Raw genomic sequence first — 20,828 nt, forward strand, 5'->3', positions numbered from 1 at the left:
AAGGTACGATGGACCCTGGCCGTAAAGAATTTTAAAGGTCAGAACTATCATCTTATACAGGCCACGGTACTCAGTTGGAAGCCAATGTAAATGTTGCAGCACTGGTGTTACATGGCATTTCATGGGCGTTCTTGTGAGTAACCTGGCTGCCGCATTCTGAACAATACGAAGCTTTCAGGTCATAGACATCGGAAGGCCAACATACAGGGCGTTGCAATAGTCCAGCCTAGACGTGACCGTGGCATGGATGACAGTTGCCAGAGCCTTGTCAGATAGGTAGGGTGCCAGTTGCCTCGCTTGTCGTAGATGGAAAAAGGCCTGTTTGCTGGCAGCAGCGACCTGAGCTTCCATTGTCAGCTGCGAATCCAGGACAACACCCAAGCTCTTAACAGTGGTCGATGGAGATAGGGCGGCACCATCGAAGATGGGTAACGGATGAGTCAGACCTGCCGGGTGGCCATGCCAGAGAATCTCAGTCTTCGCCGGGTTCACCTTCAGTCTGCTAGCACATAGCCAGTTCGACAGAGCTTCCAGACATCGGGTGAAAATGTCTGGAATTGACATTGCTCCAGGCTCCAGGCGAAGAAGGAGTTGGGTATTGTCCGCATATTGGTAGCAGTCCGGGCTGAAACGCCAAGCCAAACTAGCAAGGGGTCTAACGTAGATGTTGAAGAGAAGAGGAGAGATAATTGCACCTTGACCCCATATAGGAGGTGGGATCTATTGGAGACTTGATCCATGTACTCCATGCGTTGACTCCGGTTTCGGAGAAATGAGTTGAACCAATTAAGGGCCTGACCGCGAACCCCGGACATGGCAAGACGGTGAATCATTAGATCGTAGTCGGTGTCAAACGCTGCAGTGTGGTCGAGAAGTAGCAGTAGTGCGGATCCACCGTTGTCAGACTGGCAACAGAGTTCATCCGTAATGGCAAGCAGGACTGTCTCCGTCCCATGGCCTGGGTGAAAACCTGACTGGAAAGGGTCCAGGCCAGCTGTGTCATCCAGGAATTGTTGCAATTGTCCCAGTACATCCTGCTCTATCACCTAAGAATGGCAGATTAGAAACAGGACGGTAATTGGCAAGGGTCATAGGATCCAAGCTAGGTTTTTTAAACAAGGGACACACACACACAAAGTCATAATTTCGTAAAACGTTGTCATGTTGTTTTCCATTGTCCTGTTGGTTTGGTAAGTACATAACTATTAAAAAGAACTGAGGAATACATTCCCTTTCACCAACCCATGCATTTTAGGGTAGAGCCATAAAGTTGGAAGGGAGAGTAAGTACCATCTTAGTCCAACCCTTCCCAGGAATCTACAGCTGAAGGATTCCTGAGATATGGACATCTAATTTCTTCTTTAAAACTTCTGATGAAGAAGAGTCCACCACCTTCTGTGTTCCATTCTCAGAAGGTTCATAACATCAGGAAGAGTAAGAAGTACAACAGACAATCAGTTAACCAGAATCCATGGAGATTGATATATTGTTGAGCAATTTAGAATGGCTGTGGATAGACCAAAACCAATGTGGGCTGCCTGGTGAGAAAGAGAATAAATCTCACCAAGTTGAAGAGAAAGCCATCGAGATGTTTATTTCATTCCAGCTGGAAAGGATGTCAACCGCAATCATTTGCCCAGGAGCTGACATAACTCACAAGGGAAATTATTACAGTTTTTATAGGAAATTCAGAACTGTCAAATTCAAATTTCCTGCTTCCCCCCTTGCCAGCTTCTCGCCTATGGGTTGGAGTCATCAGCTGGCTAGGAGGCATGGTTAGCAAGGGTGCACCTCATCCAATCAGGGCGCTAGCCCTGCTTCGGCTTCTCAGCCAATGAGAAGGGAAGAGGTGGGTCAGGCGGGAAACAATGAAAGGGGCAAAAAGATAACAGGATTAAAATGGTTAATGTTTGTACAATAAGTCAGTGATAGCTTAAGCCCTCAAGCTGGCCAGAATAATTGTTGAAGTCCTTTGAAAATAACATTTTCGTCTAGCTCGGGATAGGTTCATTGTTGTCCTTCCATCCTGGGTATGGGATCCATTGATGAGATTTGAGGCTGGTTTCAGCCAGTTGGGTTGACACAATGAAAAAGAACTGGGGTGAAATCCCAATTCCTCGCAGACAGGAAGACACTCTTAGTGTTGAGTGATTTAGATGCCCATAGGTCTTATCTTTCCAGATGGACTAGCCTTTGCCCTCTGAGATCTGGTCGGATAAGAACCATTTATCTATTGTTCATGCAATGAGTTTCTGGTTGAGTCCTTTGTCTAGGGATTTACTGGCTCAGGAAATTGAGAAACGCTTCCTGAAGCCACGAGGTGCTGGATCCATGAAAAAGGTGGCTTTTCCTTTATATTTTACAATACAGACACATTCACATATAGAATGGTATGGGGAAGGGGAACATACAAGGAATTCATAGGAAGAGAGTTTGACTCTTTCCCCCATATATACAGATGCACAAAAAAACAGAGAGGGGGCTGTTGTTGTTCATTCGTTCAGTTGCTTCCATCTCTTTGTGACCTCATGGACCAGCCCACTCCAGAGCTCCCTGTCGGCTGTCACCACCCACAGCTCCTTTGATATCAAGCCAGTCACTTCAAGGATCAGAATGGGGCTGTGACTCCCCTCCATCGAGACACCAGACTGTGACTAATGCAGCTTAGTATCACATTGGCCTCTTTTGCTGCAGTTTCACACTCTTGACACATTTTCCGCCTGCAGACTACTAAGAACAGGGTTCGCTACTATCCACACTTTTGGATTTCCACAAGGAGCAGATCCCCCAGGAAAGCATTTGAAAACACACAAACACACACTCACACAAATAGTTGTTCTTAAAGAAATATAACAAATTTTATTGTCACAGCCATGCCATCATATGATCTTAACTAGACACACACATTTGCACCAACTATGATCCCTTCCACACTGCCCCTTATCCTAGGATATGATCCCAGATTATCTTCTTATCCTGGATTATCTGCCAATGTAGACTCATATAATCCAGTTTTTAAAGCAGAAAATCTGGGACCAGATCCTGGGATAGAGGGCAGTGTAGATCCAGTCTACATGGCAGCATTGTCACCTTCTCTCACTTCTTCCTCTTAGGCCCCGTCTACACTGCCACAGAATCCATTTTGAAGTGCAGTTAATCAGAATTCTGGAACTGGATTATACGGCAGTGCAAATGAGGTTTATGGCTCCATCTCACACTGCCCATTTCATGCCGTTTGAACTGGATTATATGGTCAGTGCAGAGAAATGTGGATGAGCCTGCACTCACCATACAACGTAGTTCTACCTGCATGAAAGGATCAGTGCGGATGATGCCTGAGTTGCGGGTCCCGGGTGGTTTGGGTCTCCCTCCCCAAAGGAATGCAAGGAAAGCGCCAAATTCAAATGAAAGGGGGACATTTATTCTAAACACAGATGTTTAAACCTGTAGAGCAGATATTATACACTTGGCTACAAAACAGACTATAGAAGAATACAATATTAAATCACAATTTACATCAGTGTTGCCCAACACGACAACCCTGGTTTAAAAGCCTATACAACAGAGAGAACTATGGCTCCATCTACACTGCCATAGAATCTAGTTTGAACCACAGTTAAAATGCATTCTGAATCTGGATTATATGGCAGTGTAATACATACTTCATCACACTAGAGAATGAATCCACTTACAATCCAGTTGCTGCCTCCTGCAGAATTCTGGGCTTTGTAGTTTCGGGAGGAGACTTTAACAGCCTCACTAAACTGTAAACCCCAGAATTCTGTAGGAGGTAGAAACTGGATTGTAAGTGGATTCATTCTCTAGTGTGATGAGGATAGCCTGATCTACACTGTGCATTTCATGGAGGTTGAACTGTATTATGTGATCAATGCAGACCTGTGTTGGATCTAAATAGACAGATTATCTGGCTGTGTAGACGCATATAATCCATTTTGAGGAAGATAATCCGGGATCAGATCCTGGAATAGAGGCCAGTGTATATCCAGCCTCCATGGCAGCATTATCATCTTCTCCCACTTCTTCCTCTTAGGCCTCGTCTACACAGTCATATAATCCAGTATGAATCCCAGTTAATATGGGATAGAGGGCAGGATAGACCCAGCCTCATCTGCAGTTCAACCTGCACGAAAGGGTCAGTGTGGATGAGGCCTGAGTGGCAAGCCCTGGGTGGCTTGGGTCTCCCTCCCCAAAGGAATCCAAGGAAAGCGGCAAATTAAAAACAAAGAGGTACATTTATTCTAATTAGTTATTATTAAACAAGACCATTTTGGACTAGACTATTATATCATATTAAATTACAATAAACTGAGAGTGGGGGGCTTCTCCAATCGCACTGTTCAAGGGCAGTTCTTCCCCTCCGGCGCTAGGCTGTGGGTCCTGGGGTTTGCAGAGGAGGGAGGGGGCCCTTGGAGACCCCCCATCCACCAGAGTGGCCTGGGCCTCCCTCCACGGCCAGCCCCGGATCCACAGGAGGCAGCCAGAGCGGCCAAAGGGGAAGAGCAGCGCTTTCACAGTGGAGTGGGATCCTCTCCTGCACAACAACACAATTACAATATACTAAATTACAACAAAGCAAAAAAAAAACAACCCAAATCTATGGAAGTCCTGTCTTCTCTCTCCTTATTCTTGCAGGTGCCAGTCAGGGTCTCTCGAGGTCAATGTCCCTCGGTGGTCAGGGTCCTTCACTCTTAAGCGTCCCTCGCCGGTCAGGGTCCCTCGGTGGTCAAGCTCCCTTGAGGTTAATGTCCCTCGATGGTCAGGGTCCTTCGTCCTTAAGGGTTCCTCGCCGGTCAGGGTCCCTTGGTGGTCACTGTCCCTCGGATCCTCCGTCCAGAGCGGTCCTGCAAGAACGGCAGAGCAGCATCAGTTCCCCCACCACACCCCTAACTTCCCTCTCTTTCTTCCCTGTTTTACCTAACTGGAAAATTTCCATAAAAATTAATGTTAACAATGAAACAAGAGAGGGGCCGGAGGGGCCCAGGCAGTCTTCCGGCTCTGCTCTGTTCCCAGGGCCCCTGGTGGCAATGGGGCCCAGAGCGGGGGCGGGGCTTCTGCAGGGGGCGGGGCTTCCCTGGGCCAGGGCTGGGCAGACTCCCGCCCACTGCACGCTACTTCCCTTTGGGGCTGCGGCACAGCCGGAGCGCAGGTCTTCCTGTTGGGCGCGCACGCGGGGGATCGTGGTGTTCCTGCAAAGGGCAGACAAAGCAGGGCTTGGGTCTCCTTCCATGGGGGCCTCTCTTAGGGCCTGCGCTGAAGGAGACCCCAAGGCGGACCCTCCTCGGCTGACGTGGACCCCTCGCTTTTCTCCTCGTCTGCTCTTTCTGCCCTGCCACTCCAACCGCCTGGGTCTCTCTGTGTGCTTGGAGGGAGTCTCTACGCTCTGGAACTGATCAGGCTAACCACGTTTTGTTTTCCTTCCATCCCAAAGCTCTTTACAAACCTCCCTCCCTTCCTCCCTTTCTCCCTCCCTCCTTCTATGGAAGTCCTTCTCTCTCTTTTCCACCCCTTCTTCCCTCCCTCTCTCCCTCTCATCTTCCTTCCTTCCACCTCCCTCGCTTCCTCTCTCAGCCCTCCCTCCCCTCTTCTTTTCGCTCTTCCCTCCCCTCCTTCTCCCCCTCTATTCCTCTTTCAACCCTTCTTGCCTACTCCCTCCCCCCATCTTCCATCCCTTCCTCCTTCCCTCCTCCCTCTATCCTTCCTTGCTTTGTCTTTTCCCTCTCTCCCTCCATTTCCTCCCTCCTTTCTCCTGCCTCTCATCTTCCTCCCTCCCACCTCCCTAGCTTCCTACTTTCCATTTCTCCTTTCCTCGTTCAGTCCTCCTTCCCCCTCCCATCTTCCATCCCTTCCTCCTTCCCTCCCTCCCTCTCTCCTCCCTCACTTCTTCCTTTCCCTTCCTCCCTTCCTCTCTCAGTTCTCCCATCTTTCACCCCTTCCTTCTTCCCTCCTCCCTCTATCCTCCCTTGCTTTCTCTTTTCCCTTCTTCCATTTCCTCCCTCCCTCCCTCTCATCTTCCCCCCTCCCACCTCCCTCACTTCCTGCTTTCCCTTTCTACATTCCTCTCTCAGTCCTCCTTCCCCCATCTTCCATCCCTTCCTCCTTCCCTCCCTCTTTGTCCCTCCCTGCCCTCCCTTCCTTCTTCTTTTCCCTCCCTCTCTCCCTCCCTTCCTTCTCCCCCTCTATTCCTTCTTCAAGCCTTCTTGCCTACTCCCTACTCCCATCTTCCATCCTTTCCTCCTTTACCTCCTTCCTCCCTCCCTCCCTCTATCCTCCCTTGCTTTCTTTTTTCCCTTCTTCCATTTCCTCCCTCCCTCCCTCTCATCGTCCACCCTCCCTCCCACCTCCCTCACTTCCTGCTTTCCCTTTCTACATTCCTCTCTCAGTCCTCCTTCCCCCATCTTCCATTCCTTCCTCCTTCCCTCCCTCTCTTTGTCCCTCCCTCCCCTCCCTTCCTTCTTCTTTTCCCTCCCTCCCTCCCTTCCTTCTCCCCCTCTATTCCTCCTTCAAGCCTTCTTGCCTACTCCCTACTCCCATCTTCCATCCTTTCCTCCTTTACCTCCTTCCTCCCTCCCTCCCTCTATCCTCCCTTGCTTTCTTTTCCCTCTCCCTTCTTCCTTTCTTCCTCCTCCCTCTTTTCTCCCTCCCTCCCTCTCATCTTCCTCCCTCCCATCTCCTTCACTTCCTGCTTTCTCTTTCTACATTCCTCTCTGTCTTTCCCCTTCCTCCTTCCCTCCCTCCCTTTGTCCCTCCCTCCCTCCCTTTCCTCCCTCGCTTCTTCATTTCCCTTCCTTCCTTCCTCTCTCAGTTCTCCCTTCCTTCCCATTTTCCATCCCTTCCTCCTTTCCCCCCTTCGTCCCTTCATCCCTCCCTCGCTCTCTCTTCACTTCCTTTCTCTTTTCCGTCCCTCTTCCCTTTCCTCCTCCCTCCCTCCATTTCTTCCTCCTTACTTTCCTCCCTCTGTCCTTTCTTTCCTCCTCCTTCTTTTCCTTCCTCTTTTCTCCCTCCCTCTCTCTCGTCTTCCTCCCTCCCACCTCCCTCACTTCCTCCTTTCCCTTTCTCCCTTCCTTTCTCAGTCCTCCTTCCCCCCTCCCATCTTTTTCTCAGTTCTCCCTTCCCTCCCATCTTCCATCCCTTCCTCCTTTCCCTCCTTCGTCCCTCCTTCACTCCCTATTCACTTCCTTTCTCTTTTCCCTCCCTCTTCCATTTCTTCTTCCTCCCTCTTTTTCTCCTTCCCTCCCCCCTCCCTCCCTCTTTCTTTCCTCCTCCCTCCCTTCCTCCCTCCCTCCCTTCCTTACCTGTCCATCAGGTGGGTGGGTCCTTGGCGTACTCTGGGGGGTACCTCTGTCGCCTGCTGGCCGCCACCAAGCGCCGAAGAGCAGCTTGCAGTCCGTGCCGGGAGTGGAGGGCGGAGGTCCTGGCGAGGATGGCCTTGGTCTCCCAGCCAACTCGCCTGACTTCAGGGTCATGGTCGGCAAGGAGGAAGATCAGCCCTGGAAGGGAGAGAGGGAGGGAGGAGAAAAGGTGAGGGGGGGCACACAGACTCCCCAGGGAGCCTCTCCCCCCAGGCCCAGGCCCTCTCAGGCCCCACTTACAGGCCTCGAAGGTGCAGACGTTACTCTGGGTCGCAATGCTGCCAATCTTGTGAAGCAGGTGACCTGGAAGGGAAGGCAGGCAGCAAAGAAGAGAGGGATGATCTCCTTGAGCAAAGAGTGCCCTAGAGTTCCCCAGGAGGGGCTCCAAGGACTGTTCTGCAATGGGGGGGGGGGGTCCCTCTGGGGAAAAGGCCCCTCCTGCTGCCCCAACGGCTGACCTGGAAGCCAGGGGTGGGCACGAAGGGGGCCAAGACCCTCCCGGTCCCTTACCCAGCAACATGGCTGCCGCCTTCTTTGCTGATGGATGTTGGCTCTTAAAGAAAAGCAGGAAGCCATACACCTTCTCCTCCAACTCCCACCTGGAGCTGCAGTGCTGGATCTGGAGGAGAGAACGGGGTCAAAAGAGGCCAGGCAGAAGGGCCCTTGACTGCCAGGCCTTAGGGCGACCACTGACCAGGCGCTTGCAGATCTTGTGCAGCAGCTCCTGCAGGCTGAAGGTGTCCCGCGCCAGAACGCTCTCCTCCAGGTGCCATCCGAGGACCTTCGCCGCCTCCCGGAGGGTCTCCCTCGCAGCCTTCCAAGAGGAGAAGGAAGAGGGAAGCTGAGCCAGGCTCCCTTGGAGGGCAAGGGGCCCCTTCCTCCTCCGTGAGCCCCAAGGCCTTGTGGGGCCAGAGCTGGGCTTCCCTCCTACCTTGGCAACCTCCTCATCCTCATCTTCCACGTGCACCAGCACCGCCAGGAGGCCATGGATGGTCTGGCGCTCCTGATTGGGATCTTCTGGGCGCCAGAGAAGATGCTTGAAGCATTCCAGGGCTGCCTTCCGGATCTTGGCCGCCTCCTTCAAGGGGGAGTGAAAAGAAAGCCATCTTTCCCCCGTTTCCTTCCCTGAAGGCCCTTCTCAGGGCATGGGGAGAGGGAAAAGCCAGCTCCCTCCCTCCCTCCCTCCCCAAGGAGGAGGCCCAGGGGCCAAGACTCACGTGGTGGAAGAGAAGGCGGTAGACGGCAGCCAGGTGAACCTTCGCGGGGCCCCGGTCTTCTTCCTGAAGCAAGGGCTCCAGCCGGCCAGCCAGGTCCAGGAACTCCAAGGTGATGTTGTGGTGGGGGGATTGCAGCCCCGCAGTGACCCCGACCAGGAGCTCCTTAAGGCCCATGGTCTGCAAAGGGAGAGGAAGGAGGGCGAAATCAAAGCGCAGCCCTGCGTAAGATGTACCCTGCAGGGGATGCCGGACCACAGGCCTCCCCCCTTCTTTGAGGAAGGAACCTTCCAGGATCTTCTTGCTACGACCTCAAGAGCAAGGCCTGCTGCGCGGAGCCTGGGCTGCGCTTGACTTACCTCCCTGTAGGTCTTGCAGAGCAGGAGAAGGCCCTGCCTGCTCTGATGTTGGACAGCCAGGCTGCGATGTTGGAGCCAGGCTGTGAGCAGCGTCCAGGTCTTCTCCGGGGAGTGAGGGCGCTGGCCGATGTGCAGTAGCTGAAAGAGAAGAGGAGAAGCATGAGGGGCTAGAGCCAGGAAGGGAAGCACTGCCTCTCCTCGCCTCGCCAGCCCTGCCCTAAGGCCCTTTCCAACCCCAAAACCCAGGCCGACCAACCCTCCTCACCTGAATATAGAAGGCCACCACGCCGGCTGAATGCTCCAGCGGCGCTTCTTCCTCCCAGGTGGAACTCAGGTGCCGGAGAAGGGAAGAAGAGGACTTGAGGAGGCTCCTGCAAGACAAAAGAGACCCCCTGAGGAAACCCAGCCAGAGAGAACAAGCCGGGCCTCCTCCCTGAACCTCCTCCAGCCCTTGCTCCTTACTGCAATTGGAGGGCCATCCCCTCGGGGCAGACGCTGGGATCTTCGAACATCTTTTCGGAGGTCTCGTTGTGGGACACCCAGGCCACCCTCTTCACTAGCACGGAGACGATCTTCGCCAATTCTCTGCAGAAGAAAAAGGAAAGAAAAAGGCTTACTTCCCAGTGGAGGGTCTCAGTCCCCCATCAGGCCCCCCAAAAGGGTTGGGAGTCCCGCTGACCCTTCCTCCCCACCCTCTCCTTACCCTGGAGGAACGTAGCCACTGCTCCGGTTCCTGCTGGGTGCCTCCAACCCAGGCCTTGTGACCTCGATGAAGTTGGTCACCAAGGCGAGCAGAAGCTCCAGGAACCACCCCTCCAGGCGACAGCTCTCCTTGATGTGCTTCACGATCCCGCCGATGGCCCGCGTCGCTCTTGCCTGCGGAGAGAAAGGAGGAGGTTTGAACCTCAACAGAAGGAGGGCTCCTGGTCAAGGCTGGGAAAGAGGGGGTCCCATTCTCCTTCCCCTTACCGTGGCCGCATCCCAAGCAGGGCCGCCCTGTTCCTCGCCCTCCTGGGCCAGCCAAGGGCCCTCCTTCACCTTGGCCAGGAACAGGTCCAGCGCCGCCTCCAGGCAACAATACTGTGAATTTAGTACGGCGCATACTAATTCACCACAAGGCCTGTGAATGAAGAGAGGGAAGAGGGAGCCATGGTCAGGGCCAGCCTTGTCTCCGACCCCATGGGGAGACCGCTAGGGCCCCATCGGGACAGGGATGGGGCACCCCCAGGCCCAGCTCTCTTACCTCCCATTGGACTCCAGAAAGTGGTCCGTGGCCATCTTAAGGTGTTTGCGGGCCACGTAGTCCACTGCTTGCATGGCCTCTGCAGAGGAGGGACTGCAGACAAGCATGCAAAGCCGATGCAGGTGTTCTTTCGCCTGAAAGCAAAGAAAGGAGGGAAGAAACAATGGCACCCGGCAGCCATGGAAAGGCCGCTGGGGCCAAAAGTGGAGGGAGAGAGTTGACAGGTGAAGTGTGGAGAATGCCTGCTGAGGGTAACTGGGCATTGGGCTCCCAACATACCTTTCCAGTGGCCAGAGAGACCACCAGGTGACGAACAGGAGCCGAGAAGAGCAGCCTACCTGAAGGCCGGATTTCTCTGGGACGAACCTGTCATCCGGAAGGTCTCTGCAGGAGGGGCCTCTTCATCTCCTGAAGAAGGCATTGGGCGATGCCTCCTGGATGGTGGTCCCAGGCCTGGCCGGGGGGAACTCTGGGCCTTACCTGCTCTGGGTCCAGGGAGGACCACCTCCGAGGGTGAAGGGCCATGTCTACAGCTTCCTCTTGGCTCAGGGAACTGGAAGAGAGAGAGGCACAAGGAGGTGAGGCCTGGCAGGGCAGGGACGGAGGACAAGGAGCAGGGCTGTGGTCATCCCTCCTGGGCAATAACAACGCACCTGCTCGAACTGGGGGGAGGGTCCCACACCTCATCCTCTATGCTGGCGATGTCTGCCAGCGTTGCCTCGTCGGCGTCCTGCAAAAGACAATTGGGCAGAGGAGTGAAAAAGGGGCCAAAAGAGAAGGAATGGGAAGGCAGCCCAGGGGAGGAGGACTAGAGTGGGAGGAAGGAGGTGAAAGGAGGGGCAGGGAGAGGAAAAGAGGTGGGGGGTAGAGAGGAAGGCGCCCACCCCTCTTTTACCGTCCCCTTCCCTTCCTTACCATCTTCTGAGTGAGCTCGTTGACACTGCAAGGAGAGAGAGACAAGAAGGCAAGGTCAGAAGAAGTCCTCCCCTCTCTTCTCTCTGGTGGAGCCCCCCAAGCCCCCATGGAATAAGAGTGCAGGCTGAGGCCCCCTTGGCCTCAATTGGGAGAGGGAGGGAGGAGACCTCTGCCTGCCATGTTCCCCTGAAACTGGGAAGGAGGTACCTCTCTGTATTGAGGTCCAGGGCCACCCACTCCGGCAGGAACAACTCAGAAGGGATACCAACTTCCTTTGAGCCCTGTTGAGAGGGAAGAAGGGGGAAGAAGAGGGAGTTCGTGCTGTGCCTTTTGCCACACCCTCCCTCACTCTTTCCCAGGTGAATTCATACTGCTAATCCTGGAGAGGGTTGGACTGCAACCCCCAGACCTCCTCCCCAATGACCACGCTGCCTGGGGCTGATGGGACTTAGAGTTGCCAGATTCCCACCGCAAGGGAGGCCTCTTCAGCCAAGGGCCACCTTGAACTCAAGGGGTCTTGGGGTGGCCCTGATCCAGCTCCCTCTTTCCAGCCCCAGTCTTTCACTCACCAAGTCTTTGGGTAGTTTGTTCTGCGGCGGAGTTGGGCTCTTCTCCGAGAGGAAGCTGCTAGAAGGGCAAGGGACAGAAGAAGAGCTCAGCTTGGGGTCCCCTCCATTCTCCCAAGGTCCCCAAGGCCAGCCCCACCCCAAGGACCTTCCAGCCCCTGGGAGGAAGGCAACGTTCTGGGAGGCCCCAAACCCCCAGACCGCAGCCTGCCCTACACTCCCCCCCCCAAAAAAAAAATCATGGGCAGGAGGTACCTCTCTGCTCTCTCGGAGGACGTCAGGCTCCCCCTCTGCACTTCCAGGCTGCTGTCCGCCCAGGGGAGCTCCTCTCTCCCCAGAAACTGTAGGAAAAGGAAGGGAAACTCAAGCCTCCAACAAAGAAGGGCTTCTCCTTCCGCTACAACCTCTCTCCCTCCAGTCATGTTTGGACTGCCACCCCCAGCATTCCTCTCAGTTGACCACACTGTCAGAGGCTGCTGGGATTTGCAGTCCAACGACACATGAGGGCTGTAGGATCTCCTCCGCTCTTCAGCAGAGGCCCACCTGGGAACCAAAGCGGAATCGCCCTCCTTTCTTGGATGCTGACCGCTGCCTTGGCCCAGCTTCTGTGAGGGACAGGGAATGAACGGGATGGAGGAACCCAAGGGGAAAGGACGGCTATCTTGCTCCAGGGGTCACCATGGGACACTCAACCCAACACTCATCTCCTGTCCCTAAAGCTCTGTCTCCCTCTGAAAGCGGGCATCTCTTCTGCTTTGGTCAGACCCTGCCTGGAATGGGACTGTGTCCAGTTCTGGGCACCAACGGTCAGAATAAACAGGGACAAACTAGACTGTGTTGAGAGAAGAGTGACCAAAAGGGTGAGAGGTCTCAGAACTATGACTCCCTTTGAGGACTGGTTGAGGGAGCCGGGAATATTTGCATTGGAAAAGAGAAGGCGGAAAGGGGATATGAGGGCCATGTTTAAATATTTGGAAGGGTGTCCCATTTGGGGGGGGGGGGGGAGCTTGATTCCTGTGTCTACAACTGCTGATGGAGAGTAGATTCACACATTCATAGAATCAGAGTTGGCAGATATCCCCAAAGGCCATCTAGTCCAGCCCAGTTCTGCCATTCAGTAGAAGGAAGCCCTACTGGACTCCCAGGCAGGAAAAGCCCTCTATCAAACAGCATTTTCTGTCAGGAATTTCTTCCTCATGTTTAGGCATCTCTTTTCCTGCAGTTGGAAACCATTGCTCCTTGAGGCCCTTGTCTCTGGAGCAGCGGAAAACAAGCTTCCCTCTCCTCAATGGGACATCTCTTCTGATATTCACACCTGGCTCTCATGCCCCTCTCGGCCTTCTTTTCTCCAAGCTAAACACACTCTGCTCCCTGAGCTGCTCCTCATAGGAATGCATGTCATCCAGTTCCTTAGCAAACTTCTTAAGCGACCCATGTCCAATGTGGCAAATTGCAAGCCCAGAGTTTTCAGGCCCATGGAAATGATCTGCCAGGAATGGGAAACCTAGAGTTTTTGTTTTATTGCTCTACCCCACCAACTGGCCAGACCACCAAGTTTGGAGGATTGATCCCAGCATTCACCTGAGAGTCAATCCAAGCTAATTCTCCATGACTTGAGAAGCTGATGGATTTCACCCCACAGGGGACACAAGGCGGCTTACAAAATCCGGCAAGACTTTAATGCCGTAACACACACTTTACAATAAAAGAAATATAACCAAAATAACCAAGGCTGGAGTTAAACATGAGCAACCTTAGATATGCAGATGATACCACTTTGACGGCTGAAAGGGAGGAGGAGCTAAGGAGCCTTCTAACCAAGGTGAAAGAAGAAAGGGCAAAAGCTGGGTTGCAGTTAAACATAAAAAAAACAAGATGATGGCAACCAGACTGATTGATAACTGGCAAATAGAAGGAGAAAACCTGGAGGCCGTGACAGGCTTTGTATTTCTAGGTGTGAAGATGACTGTAGACACAGACTGCAGCCAGGAAATCAGAAGACATTTCCTTCTTGGGAAGAGAGCAAGGACCAATCTCGATCAAATAGTGAAGAGTAGAGACATAACACTGGCAATGAATGGTCGCATAGTTAAAGCAGTGATATTCCCCGTGGTAACTTATGGATGCAAGAGCTGGACCATAAGGAAGGCTGAGTGAAGGAAGATAGACGCTTTTGAACTGTGGAGTTGGAGGAAAATTCTGAGAGTGCCTTAAACCGCAAGAAGATCCAACCAGTCCATACGTCAGTTATTAATGACCAGCTGCTCACTGGAGGGAAAGATATTAGAGGCCAAGATGAAGTCCTTTGGCCACATCATGAGAAGACAGGAACGCTAGGAGAAGAGAAAGATGCTGGGGAAAATGGAAGGAAAAAGGAAGAGGGGCCGACCAAGGGGAAGGTGGATGGATAGTATCCTTGAAGTGACTGGCTTGACCTTGAAGGAGCTCAGGGTGGCCATGGCCAACAGGGAGCTCTGGCCTGGGCCGGTCCATGAGGGCACCAAGAGTTGGAAGCAACTGAACAAATACACAACAACAAAAACCATAACACATACCCTAACAACTATAAAACAATGAAAACATATACTCCACTAAAAACACACAAGACAATGAAACAGATTAAAACATATAACATATTAAAAGCATAAAGTGCTGAGTCGTGAGTTTATACTGAGTAATTAGTCCATAGTCTCACAACCAGATACAGTGAAGACATCCGCCCTTGTGCTGTGCTACTCTGCTGCTGAGTATGCATGCTCAGTGTGGAACACATCTCACCACACTAAAGCAGTGGATGTGGCTCTTAATGAGACATGCCGCATTATCACGCAGTGTCTGCGCCCTACACCACTGGAGAAATTACACTGCTTAGCCGGTATTGCACCACCTGACATCCGCCGGGAAGTAGCAGCCAATAGTGAAAGGACCAAGGCAGAGACATCTCCAGCTCATCCTCTGTTTGGGTATCAGCCAGCACGTCAACGACTTAAATCTAGAAATAGTTTTCTAAGATCTACAGAGACACTCGCTGGAACACCTCAGCAAGCAAGAGTCCAAAAGTGTCAGGCTCAAACCCAGAACCTCAACCAATGGCTGATATCAAATGAGAGACTCCCCCCTGGGCACACAGAGGACTGGGCAACTTGGAAGGCACTGAACAAACTGCGCTCTGGCACCACGAGATGCAGAGCCAACCTTCAGAAATGGGGCCACAAAGTGGGATCCTCGATATGCGAGTGTGGAGGGGAGCAAACCATTGACCACCTGCTGCAATGCACCCTGAGCCCTGCCACATGCACCATGGAGGACCTTCTTGCAGCAACACTAGAAGCACTCCAAGTGGCCAGATACTGGTCAAAGGACATTTAACCAACTACCAAACTCACAAATGCTGTATTTTAACTGTTTGTTTGCTTTGTTCTGTTAGAAATGTAATATAATTGACTGGTTGATCTGACACGACAAATAACAAATAAATAAAATAAATAGTCCATAGTCATGGTCAAAACTGTTGAACTCGAATTCCGTATTGGCCTATTCTCTGAACGCCTGCGTACAAAGCCAGGTCTTTAGTTTTACCTGAAGACCAGGAGGGATGGGGCCTGCCTGATGTCACTAGGGAGGCAGTTCCACAACCGAGGGGCCATCACTGAGAAGGAAGGCCCTGTCTCATGTCCCCACCAATCACGCTTGCGAAGGGGGTGGGACCGAGAGCAGGACCTCCCCTGCAGATCTCAAAACTCTATTTGGCTCATAAAGGGAGTTAAGTTCGAACAGGAAGTTGGACCAGAACAGTTTCTAGTACATTACTAGAAATTTTGGACATCTGCGCCCAATCCCACAATTTATCCCTCCAATTTTTGATGCTTAAATTTTTTTTCCCCCCTTTCCAATGTTTGACCATCGTTATACATGCACAACGAAGCTGTAGTGACAAATTTCTCTTTCCAGGCACATCCCTGGATTTTTTAAAAACTTGGTTGTGGAACATTATATTTGTTACCTGGATCATTTTTTTCCAATAAGCCTGCACCAATTCACAAGACCATCACACATGGAAGAAGGTCCCTTTCTTTATTTTATACCTCCAACAGAATCCTGATTGGAAATTATCTATTTTGGTGAGGAGAGCTGTGGTTGCATAACACCTCTTCCTCTATCACGGGCACGACTTGTGGGAACGAGGGAGAGAGCCTTCTCCGTTGTGGCCCCCCGGATATGGAACTCGCTACCTGGTGAGATTAGGCAAGCCTCCACCCTGGAAGCCTTTAAGAAAGCTCTAAAGACTTGGCTTTTCTGATGTGCCTTTGGAGAGTGACCATATATTCCAGTCCTGTTGTTTCACCTACACTGCTTCCCTCATATTGCACTTTCCCCCACCTTATTGAAAGTCTAATCCCACTGTTCAGTCCCCTATGAGCTCCTCCCCCACAAATGTACCTTTTCATTGCTATCTCATCCAGTGTTTTATCATTTTATGTCGTGCATTTGGCCCACCCACTGTGTTTTATTTTCCACTATGTTATTTTGTACTGTTTATTTTACTTGATTGGTTTATTAATATTATTGTGATGTTATTTTGTTGTTTATATTTTATGTTGCTGTAATGTATCGCTGGGATTGGCCTCATTTAAGCTGCTCTGAGTCCCCTTTGGGGAGACGGTGGCGCTGTAGAAATAAAGATGATGATGATGATGATGATGATTATTATTATTATTATTACTACTGCATAACACCTATAGAACACTTTATATCAATTGTCTGTAACTGAAGCCGCCACTCTGAATTTGAAACCTTTATTCCACAGGTATTCCCAATGATCAAGATCTATGTTTCTCCCCAGAGGTTTTGCCCATGAAATCATGGAGGATTTTACTTAGTTGTCTTCCAGGTTATAACATAGGATGTATAACATAGGACACATCTCCCCTTATGAACCGGCTAGGACCTTAAGATCATCTGGGATGCCCTGTTCTCGATCCTGCCTGCGTCACAAATACGTTTGGCGGGGACGAGAGACAGGGCCTTCTCAGTGGTGGCCCCTTGGCCATGGAATGCCCTTCCTAGGGACATTAGATCAGCACCCTCCCTTTTAACATTCCGGAAAAAAGGTTAAGACTTGGCTGTTTGAACAAGTGTTTGAAAATGCAGTGTGACAGACATATGGAGATTGGACAACGTTTTTAACTAAGAGACGTAAATGATTTATATTTTACTAGCTGTCCCCTGCCACACGTTGCTGTGGCCCAGTCTGTTGATCTGGAAAATAAAGTAATGAGAAAGTGTTGGTTTCTAATATATGTAATTTCTTTCTGCTTGTGGGTAAACAGTATTTCTTTCTGTTTCTTTGTGAGTGTTGATGTGGAAAGTGTTTAGTTTGCGCACCCTGTAACATGCAACATATCATTGTTCTTCTTTAAGGGCCCCTTTCAAATCTATGATACTATATCTGTGTGTGTGTGAATCATATCTATCTATCTATCTATCTATCTATCTATCTATCTATCTCTATGGCTGGATGGCTCTTTGTCAGAAGGACTTTGATTACGTTTTCTTGCCCTGGTGAAGGGAGTAAGACTAGATGGCCTTAAGTATTTTCTGCTTGTCATGGGGGTTCAGTGTGGGAAGTCTGCCCCAATTCTGTCATTTGTGGGGTTCAGAATGCTCTTTGATTGTAGATGAACTGTGAATCCCAGTGACTACAACTTCCAAATGTCAAGGTCTATTTTCCCCCAAACTCCATCTGTGTTCATATTTGGGCGTATTGAGTGCTTGTGCCAAGTATGGTCCAGATCCATCATTGTTTGAGTCCACAGTGCTCTCTGGATATAGGTGAACTACAACTCCCAAACTCAAGGTCAATGCCCACCAAACCCTTCTAGTGTTTTCTTTTGGCTATGGGAGTTCTGTGTGCCAAGTTTGGTTCAATTCCATCATTGATGTAGTTCAGAATGCTCTTTGATAGTAGGTGAACTATAAACCCCAGCAACTACAACTCTCAAATGACAAAATCATAATTTTTTGAGTGATGGTCACTCCTTGTGTTGTGAGATGTTTTGTTACCAAATTTGGTGTGATTTCGTTCATTGGTTCTTTTGTTTTTAAGGTATTCATTATGCACAGAGCATTTATATAGATATAGATTGATCTTGTAATGGTTTTATATTATATGTTAATGTTTTTAAATGTTTTGTGGTGTTTTTGGGCATTGAATTGTTGCCTCCGTAAACCTCCCTGAGTCGCCTGTGGGCGACAAATACAAATAGAATAAACAAACAAACAAACAAACAAACAAATGAATTTGTACAATTTTGGCTATTAAACCAAGTAAAAAAGGAAACACAATTAGAGCCCTGGCAGACCGTGCAAAAAGAGTCTGCGAAGCCCACCTCCTCCAAGGTGAACTGAACCACCTCAACTGGGCTTTTCAGACCAATGGAGACTCCACCACAGACATCAGAAGAGCTGCTAGACCGAGAACAAGGCATGAGAGTCAAGACAGAGATCCACTCAGAAGAAAAGTGTTCTTGGCATACATCAAGGGAACTACCGACTGCATAGGGAAGCTGATGAAAAAGCACAACCTTCAAACTATCAACAGACCCACGAAGAGAATCCAACAAATGCTCCGTTCGGTGGTGGAAAGAAAAAATGTATTGAAACCAAAGCAATGTAAAGATAAATGTATTACAAATAGTTGTTAACAATACAATAAAGTTTTTTTTTTTAAAAAAAACGACTCACTGTGACTCTTATACCTATTATACCTGACTTTCTTCATGTGGACCTTTCATTGCTTCCTCCCCGAATACCATTGGATCGCTAGGCCATTTGAACAGAGTCTAATAGTTTTTCTTTCCAGCCCTTTGTTAGTAGTTCCTTTTCCCCCTTCCAAGATTATGCTATTGTTAATCTAGCACAGCGTTTCTCAACATGGAGGTCGGGACCCCTGGGAGGGGTCGCGAGGGGGTGTCAGAGGGGTCACTAAAGACCATCGGAAAACACGGTATTTTCTGTTGGTCATGGGAGTTCTGTGTGGGAAATTCGTCCAATTCTGTCATTGGCTGGGTTCAGAATGCTCTTTGTTTGTAGGTAAACTATAAATCCCAACAACCACAACTCCCAAATGTCAAGGTCTATTTTCCTCAAACTCCACCAGCATTCACATTTGGGCATATTGAGTATTTGTGCCACGTTTGGTCCAGATCCATCTACAGTGTTCTCTGGATGTAGGTAAACTACAACTCCAAAACTCAAGGTCAATACCCACCAAAGCCTTCCAGTATTTTTTGTTGGTCAAGAGTGTTATATGTGCCAAGTCTGGTTCAATTCCATCATTGCTAGAGTTCAAACTGCTCTTTGCTTGTAGATGAACTATAAATCCCAGCAACTACAACTCCCAAATGACAAAATCAACCCCACCCCCACCCCAAACCCAGCAGTATTCAAATTTGGACATATCGGCGGTGTTTGTGTCAAGTTTGATCCAGTGAATGAAAATACATCCTGCATATCCGGTATTTACATTACTATTCATAACAGTAGCAAAATTACCGGGCGTCCCCTGGGCAACATCCTTGCAGACAGCCAATTCTCTCACACTAGAAGCAACTTGCAGTTTCTCAAGTTGCTTCTGGCATGATTTTTTTTTAAAGTAGCAACGAAAATAATGTTATGGTTGAGGGTCATCACAACATGAGGAACTGTATTAAAGGGTCACAGTATTCGGAAGGTTGAGTAACACTGCTCTTGTGTTGTTGTTCATTCGTTCAGTCACTTCCAACTCTTTGTGATCTCCTGGACACTGTTCTAGCAGCAACAAATCTATATTGACATATTTCTTCATCTCCTTTGCTAATTCTCTCTCTAAATCGCCCTAAAAGACACTTTTCTGGGCCTTTCTTAACCTCATTAGTCATAATTTTGCTTGTTTCTTTAATCACATTTCCCCAAAGATCTTGTACCATCTTACAAGTTCACCAAATATGGGAAGAGTGCCTTTCTGCGTCTTGCACCTCCAGCATTCCCTTTGGTGAAATTGATCTATTTTGGCCCCTTCATCTCTGGGGTTATAGAACAGGTGATGGAGGTGGAGGATGAGGAGAAAGAGTTGTCCTCCCTGTCCCTGGCGCAGAGGCCCAGAAGAAGGGGAGTGTGCTGGCCAGAAGCAGATGAGCCTCGTGGCAGTGGAGGACAAGGCGCAAGCCAGGAAAAGGCTCTGCCCCGGACTGGGGCTAATGGGCACAACTTCCTGGGCATGGCCGTGGACCAGACAAGGTGCCGAGTGTGAAACACTCCCACCTCCATGCACCAACCCCCCTGATTTTGTTCCTTGACAAAAGTGAAGGAAAAGTTGATAAGGAGAAGACCTGGTTATGGCTCACGAATGGAACCCTGAAGGAGATAGAAGACCTGATTTCTAAAAGGTTCCTGAGAGGGAGAGGCCTCCTTCCTTACCTTCGACGCTGGCCTCACTTCAATGATGTGCGACGGTAGAGAGGGCTCCTCCGCGCAGGTTCCTTGTGGCTCCTCCACGCAGGTTCCTTGTGGCTCCTCCACGCAGGTTCCTTGTGGCTCCTCCGCGCAGGTTCCTTGTGGCTCCTCCGCGCAGGTTCCTTGTGGCTCCTCCGCGCAGGTTCCTTGTGGCTCCTCCGTGCAGGTTCCTTGTGGCTCGGGAGGTCTGGAAAGGGGCAAGAGAAGGCCACAAAGCATGAGAGACTGGGGCATCCCACCCCCTGGATGGGGCCAAGGGTCCTGCAGCCCCCCTGGCTCCCTCCTTCCCTCCAGTGGATGATCCTGGGAGCCCATGGGGCCCCATGAGAGCATCCCTCTTCTCCCCTCCAAGGGACTCAGCAAGAGATTGACCCCTGGAACTGCCTGCCACTGGGAGAGAGGGAGAGCTCTGGCAAGGCAACTAGGGGTCTGCCTGAGGACTAAGTGGCAGGAGTTTGGGATTGAGAGGAGGAGAGGGATTTACATGTGGCTGGTGACTGGCTGGCCCTTTCCACGCTCACCAATCCTCACCCACATGCAAATTCCCTCTTTGCATAGAAACCTCTCCATCCTAAGGGTCCCTCTCGCTACTTCCTCCACCAGCCAATCAGCACCCATATGCAAATTCCCTCTCCCTCTCCTCTCACCCCTGCATACACATGCCTGCC

General features: G+C 50.5%; 2 protein-coding genes across 3 annotated transcripts; both read right to left on the bottom strand.

The window, feature by feature from the left end:
* Positions 1–3,810: 3,810 nt before the first annotated feature.
* On the bottom strand, positions 3,811–10,260 carry LOC132767928 (uncharacterized). The gene is made up of 13 exons (XM_067464834.1): positions 10,187–10,260; positions 9,913–10,063; positions 9,647–9,819; positions 9,406–9,528; positions 9,209–9,314; positions 8,944–9,081; positions 8,588–8,764; positions 8,302–8,448; positions 8,065–8,184; positions 7,881–7,989; positions 7,611–7,673; positions 7,314–7,508; positions 3,811–5,207 (listed from the first exon to the last, which is right to left on the bottom strand). Exons 1-12 carry the CDS (start codon positions 10,258–10,260, stop codon positions 7,321–7,323), a joined length of 1,569 nt encoding a protein of 522 aa, XP_067320935.1. The 3' UTR covers positions 3,811–5,207; positions 7,314–7,320.
* Positions 10,192–20,438, bottom strand: LOC132765480 (proteoglycan 4-like). Of its 2 annotated transcripts, none has more exons than XM_067464089.1 (7): positions 20,125–20,438; positions 11,923–12,008; positions 11,671–11,725; positions 11,309–11,382; positions 11,102–11,126; positions 10,840–10,916; positions 10,192–10,739 (listed from the first exon to the last, which is right to left on the bottom strand). In XM_067464089.1, the coding sequence occupies exons 1-7, from the start codon at positions 20,392–20,394 to the stop codon at positions 10,556–10,558; spliced, it is 771 nt and encodes a 256-aa protein (XP_067320190.1). In that variant the 5' UTR covers positions 20,395–20,438; the 3' UTR covers positions 10,192–10,555. The 2 variants fall into 2 exon arrangements, with proteins under 2 accessions (XP_067320190.1, XP_067320189.1); XM_067464088.1 differs by having other exon boundaries at positions 11,671–11,728.
* Between the last annotated feature and the right edge of the window lie 390 nt (positions 20,439–20,828).

Source organism: Anolis sagrei, chromosome 2 (genome assembly GCF_037176765.1).
Source record: "Anolis sagrei isolate rAnoSag1 chromosome 2, rAnoSag1.mat, whole genome shotgun sequence".
NCBI classification, from domain to species: Eukaryota; Metazoa; Chordata; class Lepidosauria; order Squamata; family Dactyloidae; genus Anolis; species Anolis sagrei.